At 40.2% G+C, this 13716-nt stretch overlaps 2 protein-coding genes across 2 annotated transcripts; one reads left to right on the forward strand and one right to left on the reverse strand.

Moving 5' to 3' along the window:
• The first annotated feature begins 602 nt into the window (after positions 1-602).
• Positions 603-6038, forward strand: LOC148415457 (F-box only protein 40). Its single transcript, XM_088427769.1, has 2 exons — positions 603-2327; positions 5844-6038. Exons 1-2 carry the CDS (start codon positions 603-605, stop codon positions 6036-6038), a joined length of 1920 nt encoding a protein of 639 aa, XP_088283895.1.
• A 1205-nt stretch (positions 6039-7243) lies between these two features.
• ttc36 (tetratricopeptide repeat domain 36) lies at positions 7244-10080 on the reverse strand. The gene is made up of 3 exons (XM_088427618.1): positions 9898-10080; positions 8630-8818; positions 7244-7596 (listed from the first exon to the last, which is right to left on the reverse strand). The coding sequence occupies exons 1-3, from the start codon at positions 10001-10003 to the stop codon at positions 7325-7327; spliced, it is 567 nt and encodes a 188-aa protein (XP_088283744.1). The 5' UTR covers positions 10004-10080; the 3' UTR covers positions 7244-7324.
• Positions 10081-13716: the final 3636 nt, after the last annotated feature.

Genomic DNA, 13716 nt, shown 5'->3' on the forward strand with positions numbered 1-13716 from the left:
CCACCTACTGTCTTGAGGTGAAAAACAAGTCAACAAAGAATTTTCTTTTTCTTGACGTACTTTGAGCGCCACTCAACGGAATGTTGCAAAAATCACAGGGAAATTAATGTCATGAATCTTATTAAAATGCATTCCAAAAATTGTAATCATAATGGTTTTATATGGTCCAAAATTTGTACAGATTATTTTTGTACATAAAATCTTGCAATGACTTAGAAATGTCAGCATCGTTGCATTTTTAAATTTGACGTGTTTTTACAATAATAATAATAATGATAATGATAATAATAATAATAATAATAATAATAATAATAATAATAATAATAATAATAATAATAATAATAATAATAATAATAATAATAATAATAGTAATAATGTAAATTGATTTCGAACATAAGGAGCATAATTTTAAAAAATATTTTAACCTATATATAAAGCACGCGCTGATTTTTTTTCTTCATCACATTATTCATTCATGTAATATTCAAATGAGAGCGCCACAGCACCACACGATGCCATAGACGTGCGATTACACTTCACGCGGCAAAAATCAAAGCCTGTTCCCCCATTAAACCAATCCAATGACTTTTCTGTTCAGGAGGATGCCGGCGATGGTCCACGAGCACTGCGAGCACTGTTACGCCGTCCGCTGCCAGGCGCCGCCGTGGCTCTCCGTCGGTTGCGTGACGATCCGCTGCCCAAAGAACTGCGGCGCCACCTTGCACGCCTGCAAGGAGGACGAGCACCGCCTCCTTTGCCCCAACGAGACGGTCCCTTGCATCAACGCCGGCTACGGCTGCCCGCTGAGCATGCCGCGGCATCGGCGGGCCCGCCACCTGGAGACTTGCCCCGCCAGCGTGGTCCGCTGCTCTCAGGAGTGGAACCGCTGGCCGGTTCCCGACAGCGAGCTGACTTTCTACAGGAATGCGTCCCGACAAGACGACGGAGACCTTGACGTCGCCTTGGCGATGAGGGATCAAGATCTGCTGTTTAAGTCAATCAAGATGAAGAGCGTTTTCCCCGAGTTGACGGAACCTGAAGATTTAGACGTCACAAGGGAAGACTCGTGTTTAGCCTCTGGTGGATCTTCACAGCATTGCCGCACAGAAATGATGGAAGAGGTTCCGAGGGACATGAAAAGTGATCGGTTGGATGGGGAAAGCCTTCAGAACTACGGTTCCCGGGAGAGAATTGTCAAGAAGGAGACGAACGGCGAGCAGAGCAGCAAAAATGTAGCTAAAAACAGCGGGGAGACAATCGGGCCGTCTAGGGGAAGCTCCTCGCGCGAGAACGGAACATCCGGACTGGCGCCTTGGCAGGACGGCGTCTTGGAGAGATTGGGCAAGGAGGCCAACATCGGTGAGTACAACATGTACCTGGTGCACAACGGCGCCATGCTCATCAACTTCGGGCAGCTGGCCGCCTGCACCCCGAGGGAACGGGACTTTGTTTACGGGAGCCTGGAACCCATCGAGGTCCGATCGGTCCGCTCCTTCAACGTTCCCAGCAGCTACCGAGCCAAGCGTTGCCACCTGAAGGACCCGAGTCGCAAGATCAAGGTGGCGCACCGGAGCGTGGACACGGCCGACCTCGGCGAAGATCTCCCCAAGTGCGACGAGGTGAGCGCCGCGCTGCTGTGCTGCCTGGAGAAAGAATTCAAAGGACATCCCATCTCGGAGAGCAGCGGTTTGGACGGCACGTACGTCGACGTGGGGACGCAGACGTACCGCTTGGATTCGGCGCCGTTCCCGGCCGAGGCGTCGCTCGCCGACGCGGTCGCCGGCAAAGCGCGGTGTCTCCGTCTCTGCGCGGAATCCCACCCGGTCACCAGGCGACATAACAAGACCAGCTCGGCGTTCAGCTTCTCGTGCGGCCTCTTCTTCCGGCGCGACGAATACCCCTGGCACTTTCGGAACGCGCACGCCGAAATCCAAACCGGACTCGCCGGCTGGTTCCTGCAACGTTGCCCTCTGGCGTATCTCGGCTGTACTTTCGCGCAGACTCGCTTCCGCCCGGACGGTCAACCGGCCGAGGTCCGATACCGCCGCGGCGTGGACAAGATGGTCATCCGGCCGGATCTCCGGCGGGAGACGCTTGATCGCATCAAAGAGTCACAAGATCGGGATCGTTTGAGCAAACTCCCCCTGGAGATCCTCCGACACGTCGCCGGGTACTTGGACCCGTTCAGCTTATCGCAACTGTCACAAGTGTCGCGTCCGATGAGGGAGGTGTGTGCCGGGTTCCTGCAGGCTCGAGGGATGGTCTCCCTCAAGTGGGAGAAGAAGACTTACTCCCACGGGGGGAGCTCCTGGAAGAGCCGGAAGAAGGTAAGTGTCCATCAGATTTCTGGGGTTTCTTGCCGTCACAAGTAAAAAGCTTTATATGATGCGTCAAAGGCTTTAAAGTCATTTGATTGAGATTAGATTCAAAGTCATCATGATGAGATTTGCATCGCGATGAGATTAAAGATCGGCATCATAAATTTAAAAAGCATCAAGACAAGATTAAAAATCGGAAGGGTGAGATTTTGTCATCGAGTTTGACAATATTGACTCTCGTCTGATGAATCTAATCAGGATGACTTAATCTCATCAGGAAAATTCTTAGTCCTGTCATGATGATTTATAATATTGATGTAATGACGATTTTAAATATAGATTATTTTGAAGCTCATCATGATTATAAATCGGATTTTTATCATCACTCAATCTCATCAAGACAATTTATAATATGTCATGGTTTAAATTTCATTCTGTTGACTTAATCTCATAGACCAATTTTAATCTCATCATGATGACATTTGATCTCATCGTGATGATTTATAATGTGATTTAGAAGACAATGTTATCATGACAACAAAATCTCATCGTGATGATTTATAATCATGTAATAATGATTTTTAATCTCATATGATGATCTTTAATCTCATCTCGATTTATCGCACAATGACTGAGATAAAATCTTGTCGTGACAATTTTTAATCTCTTCACACCGATTTTTAAAGTCGCCTTGATATTTAGCCACATGAAGAGATTTGAATTCATTTTTAAGGATTTAGAAATACACATGACAAGGTTCAATATTCACATGATGACAACATTTAAATATGACAAGATTAAGTAGTAGAGAGGAGATTTAAAGTCATCCTGATGAGATTTAAAAGTCATCAAGGTGGCTAATTGACTGTGGATCGAAAGAGCTGAATATTTTGAATTTCCAATAAGAATGATGTAAATATGTAATGTTGAATATGCAACTGAAATGAATTTTGGATCATTAATGAGACCTCATTGAGAATGAATGGCGAATTTTCGCGTTTTCTTTTTTTTTTAAATTATGAGGAAAATGTGAATTTTTGTAACGAGAAAAAGGAAGCGCGCTTGCCATCATTTTTGACGGGGAAAATTTTCAACTCGGAATGGGGAGAATCGGTTGAAAAACGCCAAAGGAATAACAAATAAAATAAAAGTCAAATAATCAATTGCGTAAATGGACAATGACATCCCACGGCTTCCACGCCGCTATCTAAGTGTTGACTTGTTAGCTGTCAGTGGAAAATGTCAGCCATATTAAACAGCTGCCTCATTGTAAACACCAGCCAGACTCTCAATACGCCTCTGCAACAATACAAACTATGCTGGGGACATTCCATCACTTTGCTATTATGGACCTAGGTAGGTCATCTTTAAGATATGCGCAAACGTCATGTGACCAGAAAGTCTCACCTCAACTCAACTTTATTTTCATCGGGTACTGAACTTATTTATCCGTTTTCAGCAGTAAAAAGTATTGGCCATAAATGCTTTGATTAATTTTCGCATATAATTAAGTGTCACTGATGACTATTGATGTCAAATTTTTACTGGCATATATGCAAGTCAATTTTTTCTTAAAAGAAATAATTGAGAAAATAAACACTAGGGAGCTGAAATTTCCAGCAGATGATTAAAACATGTAAAATTTTTAAACGATTCTGACATTTCCATGTGATTGCAGCTGGACGTGCGAGAATTTGTGTGCATACATAATCATTGTCCAAATTTTGGACCATATCAAACCATTCTAATTCATATTTTTAAATGCATTTTAATCGGATTTATGACATTGATTTTCCTGCGATTTTGGCAACATTTTGTTGAGCAAAAGCCGAACTATGTCAGCAAACAGAAAATTCTTTGTTGACTCGTGTTTCACCTCAAGAAAGTAGGTGGCGGTAGAGACCAGTTAAAGCATAGGCGTCGAACTTCAGTCCTCGAGGGCCGGCATCCTGCATGTTTTCCGGTTTTCTTTCCCCAACACACCTGATTCAAATAATTAGCTCATTAGCAAGCTCTGCGGGAGCTTCGAAATGATCCCAATCATTTGAATCAGGTGTTTTTGAGGGAAAAGCTTTGAAAACATGTAGGATACCGGCCCTCCAGGACTGGAGTTCCACACCTGTGAGTTCAAGTGTCATCGTCACTTCACAGGCTACAGACGGACCATACCATTTTCAATTTTTTGTGGGAGTCAATAAATTGAATCTACATATGGATAGAACTGATGCCACTGGACAATTTGAGTGGTTGAAAGAAAAAAAATGTCATAAATCACTGTAATTACTACGCCTTTAAAAGCAGGTACCAAATTTGGAAAAAAATGCATTGTGTATAGTTTGCAAAGTGTGTGCACAAGGATGAATAATATTTTTTTTTTTGTATGGATTCATTGCTAAGGGGAAGGGTGGCAACTGGGGTGAGTGGGCTTTGTGAGATCTAAAGGACAAAGGTGGTATATTTACAGTATGGACGGGGGATCACATGAGAAGCAGCATGCATAATGTAATGTGATGTGAATGGCCTGACAGGAGGCCAAATAGGCGATCATTCATGGAAACAAAACATTTATAATGCAACGTGACCAACAGCTGAGCATCTGCTCCCCAATGAAGGTCAGAAAATGTTCGTAAATGGACACAAAAAAAAAACACCTTGTAACCGTGTGACATTTTGGTTACAAATCTAAAGTAGATCTTCTAATATCGGGAATTTTATTGTAGAATGTAAAATGGCAGCTTCGTACTTTCACTCGACGTAAACAAGCTTTCGCGTCAAATTCATTCACTGCCAATGACGGCTATAGACGTCAAAAGTCCAATTTTTGGTCATTTTCGCGATATGGTGACAAGGAGTGTCCATGACCTCCTTGTCACTCTTTGGCCACTCCCACATTTAGTGGAAAATTTTGATATCAGATTTTTTTTTTTCATTTTACGCCATTTTTACCCGCATGTATTCTGAGAATCTATTGATACTTGACAGTTATTTATATTAAAATCAGATTTTCTAGAGATGTTCAATACCATTTTTTCAGACTGATATCATTATGAACAACTCAAGGCTTATTCACATATACCAATACCACAAATACTTTTCATACGCAAAATTTACCAACAACAAAACAATTACGTTTTAAACAAAAGATATTACAATAGATGGCTATAAATATCAAAGGTGAATATTCACTGGGCACTTTTGACGTCTATAACTGTCATTATTTAGTTATACTGTATTTAGTTTCGGCTGTCATTGCAAGTACCGATACCTTAAAGTAATCCCAGGTATCGACCTGATACCAACACTTGGTATTAGTTTACCAACACTTGGATACCAACGCTTGGTATCACAGCCTGATACCAATACGTGTTATCAGTATTAGCCCATCCCTATTCGATATCACTTTTTCTCGATTAGTCACCGATACCAGGTGTTGATATCGTTAATATTTCTGATAGATACGAAAAAATGAAAAAGGAAATGAATGCCGTCCGATCTTACATGCCTACCATGTTTTGCGCTCCGCAGGTTTGGGAGTTCAGCTCGCTCTTTTGCCCGGTGGCACATTGGCGCTTCAAGGACGCCCCCCCAATGGCGGATCACCTGCGAACGTGCCCCTTCTACCAGAGGGAGCTTTCCACGCAGCCCGTGGCTTTAATCGGCTTGCTCCAAGTCAGCGAAGAGGCAAGGAATCAAATGCAACGTCCGGTAACTACGCTGTAACGAAGACAAATCGGTATCAAGGAAGTATGTTGAAGTGATACCTCTTGATTTTTTAAAGATCTGAGTATGTAGAGGGGAGTTAACTTTAGCCTGGGTTGTTAGTGGAAGTTACATAGTATTTGCTTGTGCTGATTGTACCTGATTACTTTTGAGACATTTTTTTTTCCAGATTTAGGTTAATTTTATGAGTTTGAATTGATATTAAACTGTTTCAAGGATCATATTTTGTGAACTAGTCACTGTGTCAACTACTGTAGGCGTGACTTTAATTATGAGTACTCTATACTGTAGTTTCGGACCATAAAGTGCACTGAGTAGTACCAACAAAATTTTAACAGAATATGACTTGGTCGTGTATAGGTGACAGCGGAGTGAACATATACGTTCATTATTTGGAACATATTTTATATACGGATATTCACACAGATTTTGATTTTAAATTTTATTTCAAACAGCCTCTTTACAGCAATATATGCCTTCAACACAAACTGAACATAGCTGCATGAAATTAGGATTCCAAAATGCCATTCACCATTACTGCCGCTAGATGTCACTGTTGTTCAACCTTTCAATTCATTTGGGAATTTTATTCATGTATATTTTTTAACAAAAGAAAAAAACCCACACACCAGAAATTCGCCTCTGATCTGTGAAAAAAAAATCTGCAAATACACACACACACGCGCACGCGCGCACACACACACACACACACACACACAGACACACACACACACATATCTGTAATGGTTGATTGGACTGCTATCTACTGGTGAAAAGCTAAAGTGCATTTTGAGTCAATACTGAGAAAATAATGTTAGACTATACACTTAAATAAAATTATACACATGTATTATGAACACAATTTTTTTGTTTTGGTATATTTATTTTAACCTCTTGACGGTTTAACTCGATAATTTATGTCAAAATTGCTCAAGGATTAAACATTACTGGGCAAACACACAACAACATATATCAACTAAGTAATTATTAATAAATCTATTCTATTCTAACAATACCATAAAATCCAATAAAGGTCTGTTCACCTTTTGGTTAAAATCTTTCGAACAATGTGGTAGTTGCTCGAAAGTAGCTCTGGATCTTTGCTCAGCCTACCCCCACAAGTCATGGGCAAAGAAACTATTATGCAAATCAGCCATTTTGTGACATCACAATTTGTCAAAATTGAGAACACCTTTTCAGGAATGTACAGCTGAAAAACGATTTATTTGGTTTCATTTCACACTCGGAACCAAAAAAATATGGATAAAAATCGAGTTTCCCGACGTCTACTGTGGCGCTTGGCACGGGTCGGGGTTGCGCAGCTGGCCGATGACCTGGCGCAGCATTTTGTTGCAAAGCGCGGCGTAGGGGTTGAGCAGCACCTCCTGCTGGCGGGCGAAGTGACTACCGAGCGCCGCCGCCCGGCGGAAGTCGCCGCGCGCCTCCTCGTCCCGGCCCGCCAGCCTGCGCAGGAGGCCCCGCTGCACCAGCGCCTGGCGGGCGGTCCGACCCCGGCCCCCGCTCAGCGAGATGGCTCGGTCCAGGTCTTCCAGAGCGCCTGAGGACAGACGAGGTTATTTTGCCATTCGGGGTAAGAGCAGCTGGAATAATCGAAAGGTCGTATTTGCTTTGTACGTTTGATACCACTTTTTCCAGACTGATACTCATAAACGTTTTTATATGCTACTTTTTATATAAATAAACTCTAACTCAAAACAATGACAAAAAACGGTTGACAAAGAACTTTCGTGATTAGGGATGTAACAAACAGTTAATTAAGTAATCGATTATTTTCTTGATTATTTTGACGATTAGTCACTGAATCTGATTAAAAAAAGAAAAGTTGTAAACCTCTTCCAATTCACAGGGCGATAATATCGCTAAAATACAATTATTATTTGGGGCCGTAAAGTCTGAAAAATGGCGAAAAAATAATGTTGGTAATTTTTTTCCAAAGTAAAAGCAAATATTTGCAAGATTTGACACAAAAATAATGAACTTGCTAAAATGGAGGATTATTTCCTGGTGCAATGATGAAATTTGAAGGAATTGGACAAATTTCAACAATGGTTAACCATAAGTATCAGTCGTCTCCACATGTACCAAATAACTTAAAATAAACCTGTGGAAATACATTATTATTTACTGGCTGAAATTCGAAAGAGGACAATCTTAACAATCTGTTATCAAAAATTGTTATTGATCAATTTGATAATTGATTGGTTGTCCATAAATCAACACACCCATCAAATGATTCAAATTCACTTAATTTATGCCCTTGAGTATCGGTAATTTGTTTCCCGGAGTATTGGCGGTCTCTGTGAGGACTCGATACTTTCAAATAAGAATGATACTGCGATCATCTCAATGGGTGGCCATTTTTTGCCACTTAATGTCGACTGAAAATGACATCACAGTCGCTCAGGTCACGGCTCAGCTTAAGAACATCACATGACCAAATCCATAAAACGTGATTGGTCATTACCCGAGCCCAACACATGCAGGCGGAACATATAACTGATGTGCGTATATTCTTTATCCTCTGCGACGATCTAGCTTCATTTTATTCATTCGAATGTCATTGTTAGTACCTGTGATGTTGCCCTGCAGTCGCAGGGCCTGGGCCCGGTTGTTGTAGGCCGACGCCCGGCCGGGGAGAAGGCGAACGGCCCGGGCGAACAGCTCAAGGGCTTCCTCCAAATGGCCCGACTCGGCCGCGGAGACCCCGAGCGTCTCCAGGTCCTTCGCTTGCCTCAGCGAGTCTGCGTCGAAGGGGCTGTCTGACAGAGGAGAGATAAATCGGTTGCAAAGGGGGCGCTTTTCACACCACGCGCCCAGAAAATCTTGACAGGTTGAAAGCATATCATCTAAACATAAATATAAGAGAAAACAAGCAAAAAAAGTCACTACATGTTTATATTAGGTACTAACCAATTCAGTTTTAGACACTCCTTTGGTCCAGCACTTCAAAATATTTGAAAAAAATATGTAAATAATTACCGAAGGCTTTGTAACTAAACCAAATGAATAAATGACAAGTGGACTAGGTGTGTATTTAGACCGGAAGCTATCCGCTCTCCTCGCGAGTAAAAACTAGTTGTCTTCCTTCTGGTTTGTTATTTTTTAAAATGTTCGCATACACTTAAAACCTTTAAAAAGATATCCTTGCAGTCGACTGAAAATGACACACACGTGCTGATTGACAACCAATCAATCACAGTCCGTCTTATGAATGTCACATGACTAATATGTGAGCTGTGATTCGTCCTTACCCGAGCCTTCATATTCAGTCAACAGCAAGAAAAAAAAATGGCGTTTTGAAGTTATCAATTGTATGTGAAAAAATATTTGTCATCAAATTCACTCATTTAACCCCAAAGACGTAATTTTACATTTTTGGTTGTCCAGATATCTCGTGGTAAGATATTCAATCTAAGTTGCGCATTTAAATAACTTTTAAATATTTTCAAATGTTCAGCCAAAGAGCGTCTAAAACTATCTGGTACTGAAAGAGTTAAATCGAGACAATATATTAACACCTTAATGCCAAAAATGGCTAAATAATTGGACTATTCCTTTAAAATGGGGCGATTAAGGATTTGGTACACACTATAAACATTATGGACAAAATATAAACTTTTTACTGCAAAGAATTGTCAAACGGACTATAACTTTAAGCAAGTTATGCATAAGCTGTGACGGTTAAGATTACGTTAAAATTGATTTTGAATAAGTGTTCTTTTTTTCGTCTTAATATTTTCCAAATAAATTTTCAAAATAAACCTTTAAAAAGTTTTAAATTGATTGTTTCATTTCTTCCATTTTCACGTGTGTGCAAAAAATGTCTTCCATCCCTCACCGTCGTCCGTTAATTCCTGCTGGTGGTCCGGTGCGGGGACGTCCCCAAAAGGGGTGTTGGGGCTGAAGATCGCCTGCAGGACCGCTTGGTCATGCTCCGACGCCATCGTAGAGCAAAACGTTGGAGAAAAAGAAGAAAACCAACAAGAGAAGTGGTTTTTTTTTACAGTCAAGGGTTGAAAGCGGTGATTTTGGGCTTTGTGGGCAGCCAATCGGGTGAGGGGGTGGGAGAGGGGGTGGACTTTGAACACATCTGTTTGTGCTTAGCTGGAATGAATGATACTGCATTGTGATGGTGGGGGGGGGGGGGGGGGGGGCGGCTTTTGGGAACAGTAAAAGAAAAAAAATAAGTTACACGTTATCTTTGTTCATCTATCCATGCCGGAGACCTAATATGACAGGAAGAATCAATAAGTATGATTAAAACAATAACAAAAAATGCTACTTTTGATCTTTTTTGTCCTTTGTCTATGTATTTTATGTTAGTACAAATTATTTGTAATATTGTGGTTGTTATCATTATAACTATATGGATATAGTAATAATAATCATGATTAATATTGCGATTATTATTTGATGTAATAATCATCATCATCATTATTATTATATAAATTTTATTTTTATTCGTTTTATTTTGTGTAAACAAAATCTAATATTTTCAAGCATCTTAGGTTTGTTTCATGAAAATTAGTTTTTTTTCCTTCTAAAGGTTGCAATTTATTATTCAAATTAAATTTCACCCACTACAAAAAATGCTTTTATTTATGCAATCAGATTACATTCCTCTTCTGATTACAGTATTTGTACTTTCCCATAGATCAATTCTTACTTTTTTCTTTCTACAATTGTTTATTATTGTTATTGTTATTGTTATTGTTATTGTTATTATTTTCTCAGGAACAGGTTTTTGTCATTTTTGTTTAATACATAAAATCCATCATTTCATACAAACAATCCTTCTCTATATGCTTTGTCTTGTTTATAATATATTTTTTTAAAACAGTGAACATTAAGATATTGCAATTTACTGGACACAGTTAGACATTTGAATCCTGGAGGATTTATCAATTTAAACTAAACAAACCAAAAGATTTCTAGTAGTTTCATTCCGTACCACTAGAGGTAAAAATAGCCCTTTTTATTTCTGTCGTGTCACTTTTATTTCGATTAGAGAACTACTTTCTGCTTCCGGTGATAAGAACTATGGGGAATGTAGTGGTAAATATCACACAAGCTTCTGGCTATGTGGTATCATTGTTCCAAAATGTTGGATACGAAACAGCCATCTTCCAATGACTGCGAGAACTGAGAAAAACAAAAAAACAAAAAGACTTGGATCATGGTGAGTAACTTGTTGAACTGATTTCTTTTGTGCTGTGGAGCTGTCAGACGAGATAGCATTTAGCATTAGCTAATGACGCCACCACCTGTCACTTGATTGACTAGCGACTAAGTTTGCTATAAATAGGTCCTTATGAAAGATTAACGGTGTTAAATTTTCGTATTTATATTAAATCGAAAGCCGGGAATACGTTCAGACTGATTAGCTCACATTTAAGTGCTGCAGTGTGCTTCGGAAGCCCCTAATTGAATTGAATTAACCTGCCAACGGACTTCAGCACGTCCTCCAAGTGAATTTGACAAAAGATTTTTTTAAATATATTTCATTTCGTATTTGCACATCTTTTGACTGATTTTGACTGATACTTTTTACTTTTTTTGTAAAGCCACTTCCCCCAAAACTAGAAATGAATAGATTTTGTTTTACCTTTTACGTTCTACGTTTCTTGGACTAATTTAACCCATTCCAGATCAATACATATCATTTTATGTCCTACGAAATTATTCTACATCTTTCTTTATTATCTTTTAATTTGACATTTAGGCTTCACAGGCAATTTCTCCAGAAATTGCGTTCCGGATTCGAAATATTGTTTCTGGCGCCATCTGGTGGCGGTGACCAAAAGTTGCTCCAAAATGTTGCCAGCCGCGAATGGTGAGTTTCAGGTGAATAGCTGGGGCTCGGTTTCGCTCCAAAAAGCGGAAATAGGTGTTTCCGTTCCCATTTTCATGTCAGCCCCCCGAGTCAAGTGTTGTCACGGCAGGATGCACTCGAGAACGCGCTCTGTGCTTTTGTGCGCGCGTGCGCCATCAAGCAGAGCTTTCAAAGTGCTCCATTAGAAATTGAAATGAGCTCACGGGGAAATTCCAAGGAGAAGCTTTCACCTCGGAACCGAGTCGCGGCTCGGGAGCTTATTTAACAGTTGATGTCACGCGTGTGCGCGTTTTGCCATTTGGAAAATGGAAAGGTGCGGTTGCGCAAAAAAAAAAAAAAAAAAATGCAGGCCTCGAAGTCTCGAGTCTGTGCAATAACGCGTGTTGGCCAACAGGTGGCTCTCTCACACCGGGTTTTTTTTCCTCGACGTGCTCTTCCGGATGAGGCGTTCACGTACACGCGCACGCTTGAATAAAACATGGCTCTTGTGAACGCCTTCAGCAATACAACAACATCAAAACGCGTCTGGATGAGAGGAGCCATTTTGTCTTGGGTCGGATTTAACACCGCGTTGCTTCTAAGCCATTTTTTTTCACCTGTCTCTTTCCATGTACTGTACGTGTCACGTGACGCACATCGCCTATGTGTGTTGACAATGATGGAACACGTGGAATAACGTGAAATAAGAAGACCAAATTGCTTTTATGTAACCCCGCAAGCATCAAGTCGTGAAACCGTGAAAGTAAACACTACTAATAAATATAAAGATGTAGCATAAAGTAGGGATTTTTTTGACCTGGGATAACTATTCACTTAATTGAATTATTATTGTCTTGATTGTTATACTTCCATCTTTTGTTTAGTTTTGTTTGTTTTTAAACGGAAATGTGAGAATATTTTTTCACATGGAAAATGGAAATGTGCGGTTGAGCAATAATGGGAGGCCACATAAGAAAACTAGTGTATATTAAGTGTGTGTTGAATGTTAACAGCCCTTAAACGTATAAAATTAACTTATGAATTGAAAGACATACAGTATAAAAAAAAACATAAAAACCAAAGCATTTCAAATGAATACCTTGTTTCTTACTTTTTGTCATTGTTTCCCTTATAACTTGTTTCCGCGCTTTCTACTTTCCTTGTATTCTTCCTTCCTAGTTTCTGTATCTCGTTGCTACCTCTTTTCATTGCTTCCTTCTTTGTTTCGTTCATTACATGATTCCTGTCTTCCTTCTTTCCTTGCTTCTTTCCTCCCTTCTTTGCGAGTTTTTGCGTTTCCTTGCGCCCTTCTGTTTCTTCCTTGTTTCTTTGTTCCTTTCTCTTTGTTTCAGTATCTCCTTGCTACTTTGTTTCCTTGCTTCTTTCGTTGTTTCCTTTATTATTTGTTTCCTTCCTTCCTTCCTTTTTTCATTTCATCCTTCTTTCCTTGCTTCCTTACTCCCGTCCTTGCTAATTTCTTTTTCCTTGATTCGCTGTTTCCTTCTTTTCCTTCCTTCCTTGTTTTCTTGCTTCCTTGTTTCTGTATCTCCTTCCTACCTCGTTTCCTTGCTTCTTTCATTGTTTTGTTTATTACTCGTTTCCTGTCTTCCTGTTTTCCTTGCTTCCTTACTCCCTTCTGTGGTAGTTTCTTACTGTTTCTATGCCTCTGTGTTTCCTTCCTTCCTTCCTTCCTTCCTTCCTTCCTTTATTATTTGTTTCCTCTCTTCCTTCTTTCCGTTTTTCATCACTTCCTTCTTTCCTTGCTTCCTTACTCCCGTCCTTGCTAATTCCTTTTTCCTTGATTCGCTGTTTCCTTCTTTTCCTTCCTTACTTGTTTTCTTGCTT

Source organism: Hippichthys cyanospilos, chromosome 11 (assembly GCF_059441005.1).
Source record: "Hippichthys cyanospilos isolate Australia breed blue-spotted pipefish chromosome 11, RoL_Hcya_1.0, whole genome shotgun sequence".
Taxonomy (NCBI): Eukaryota; Metazoa; Chordata; class Actinopteri; order Syngnathiformes; family Syngnathidae; genus Hippichthys; species Hippichthys cyanospilos.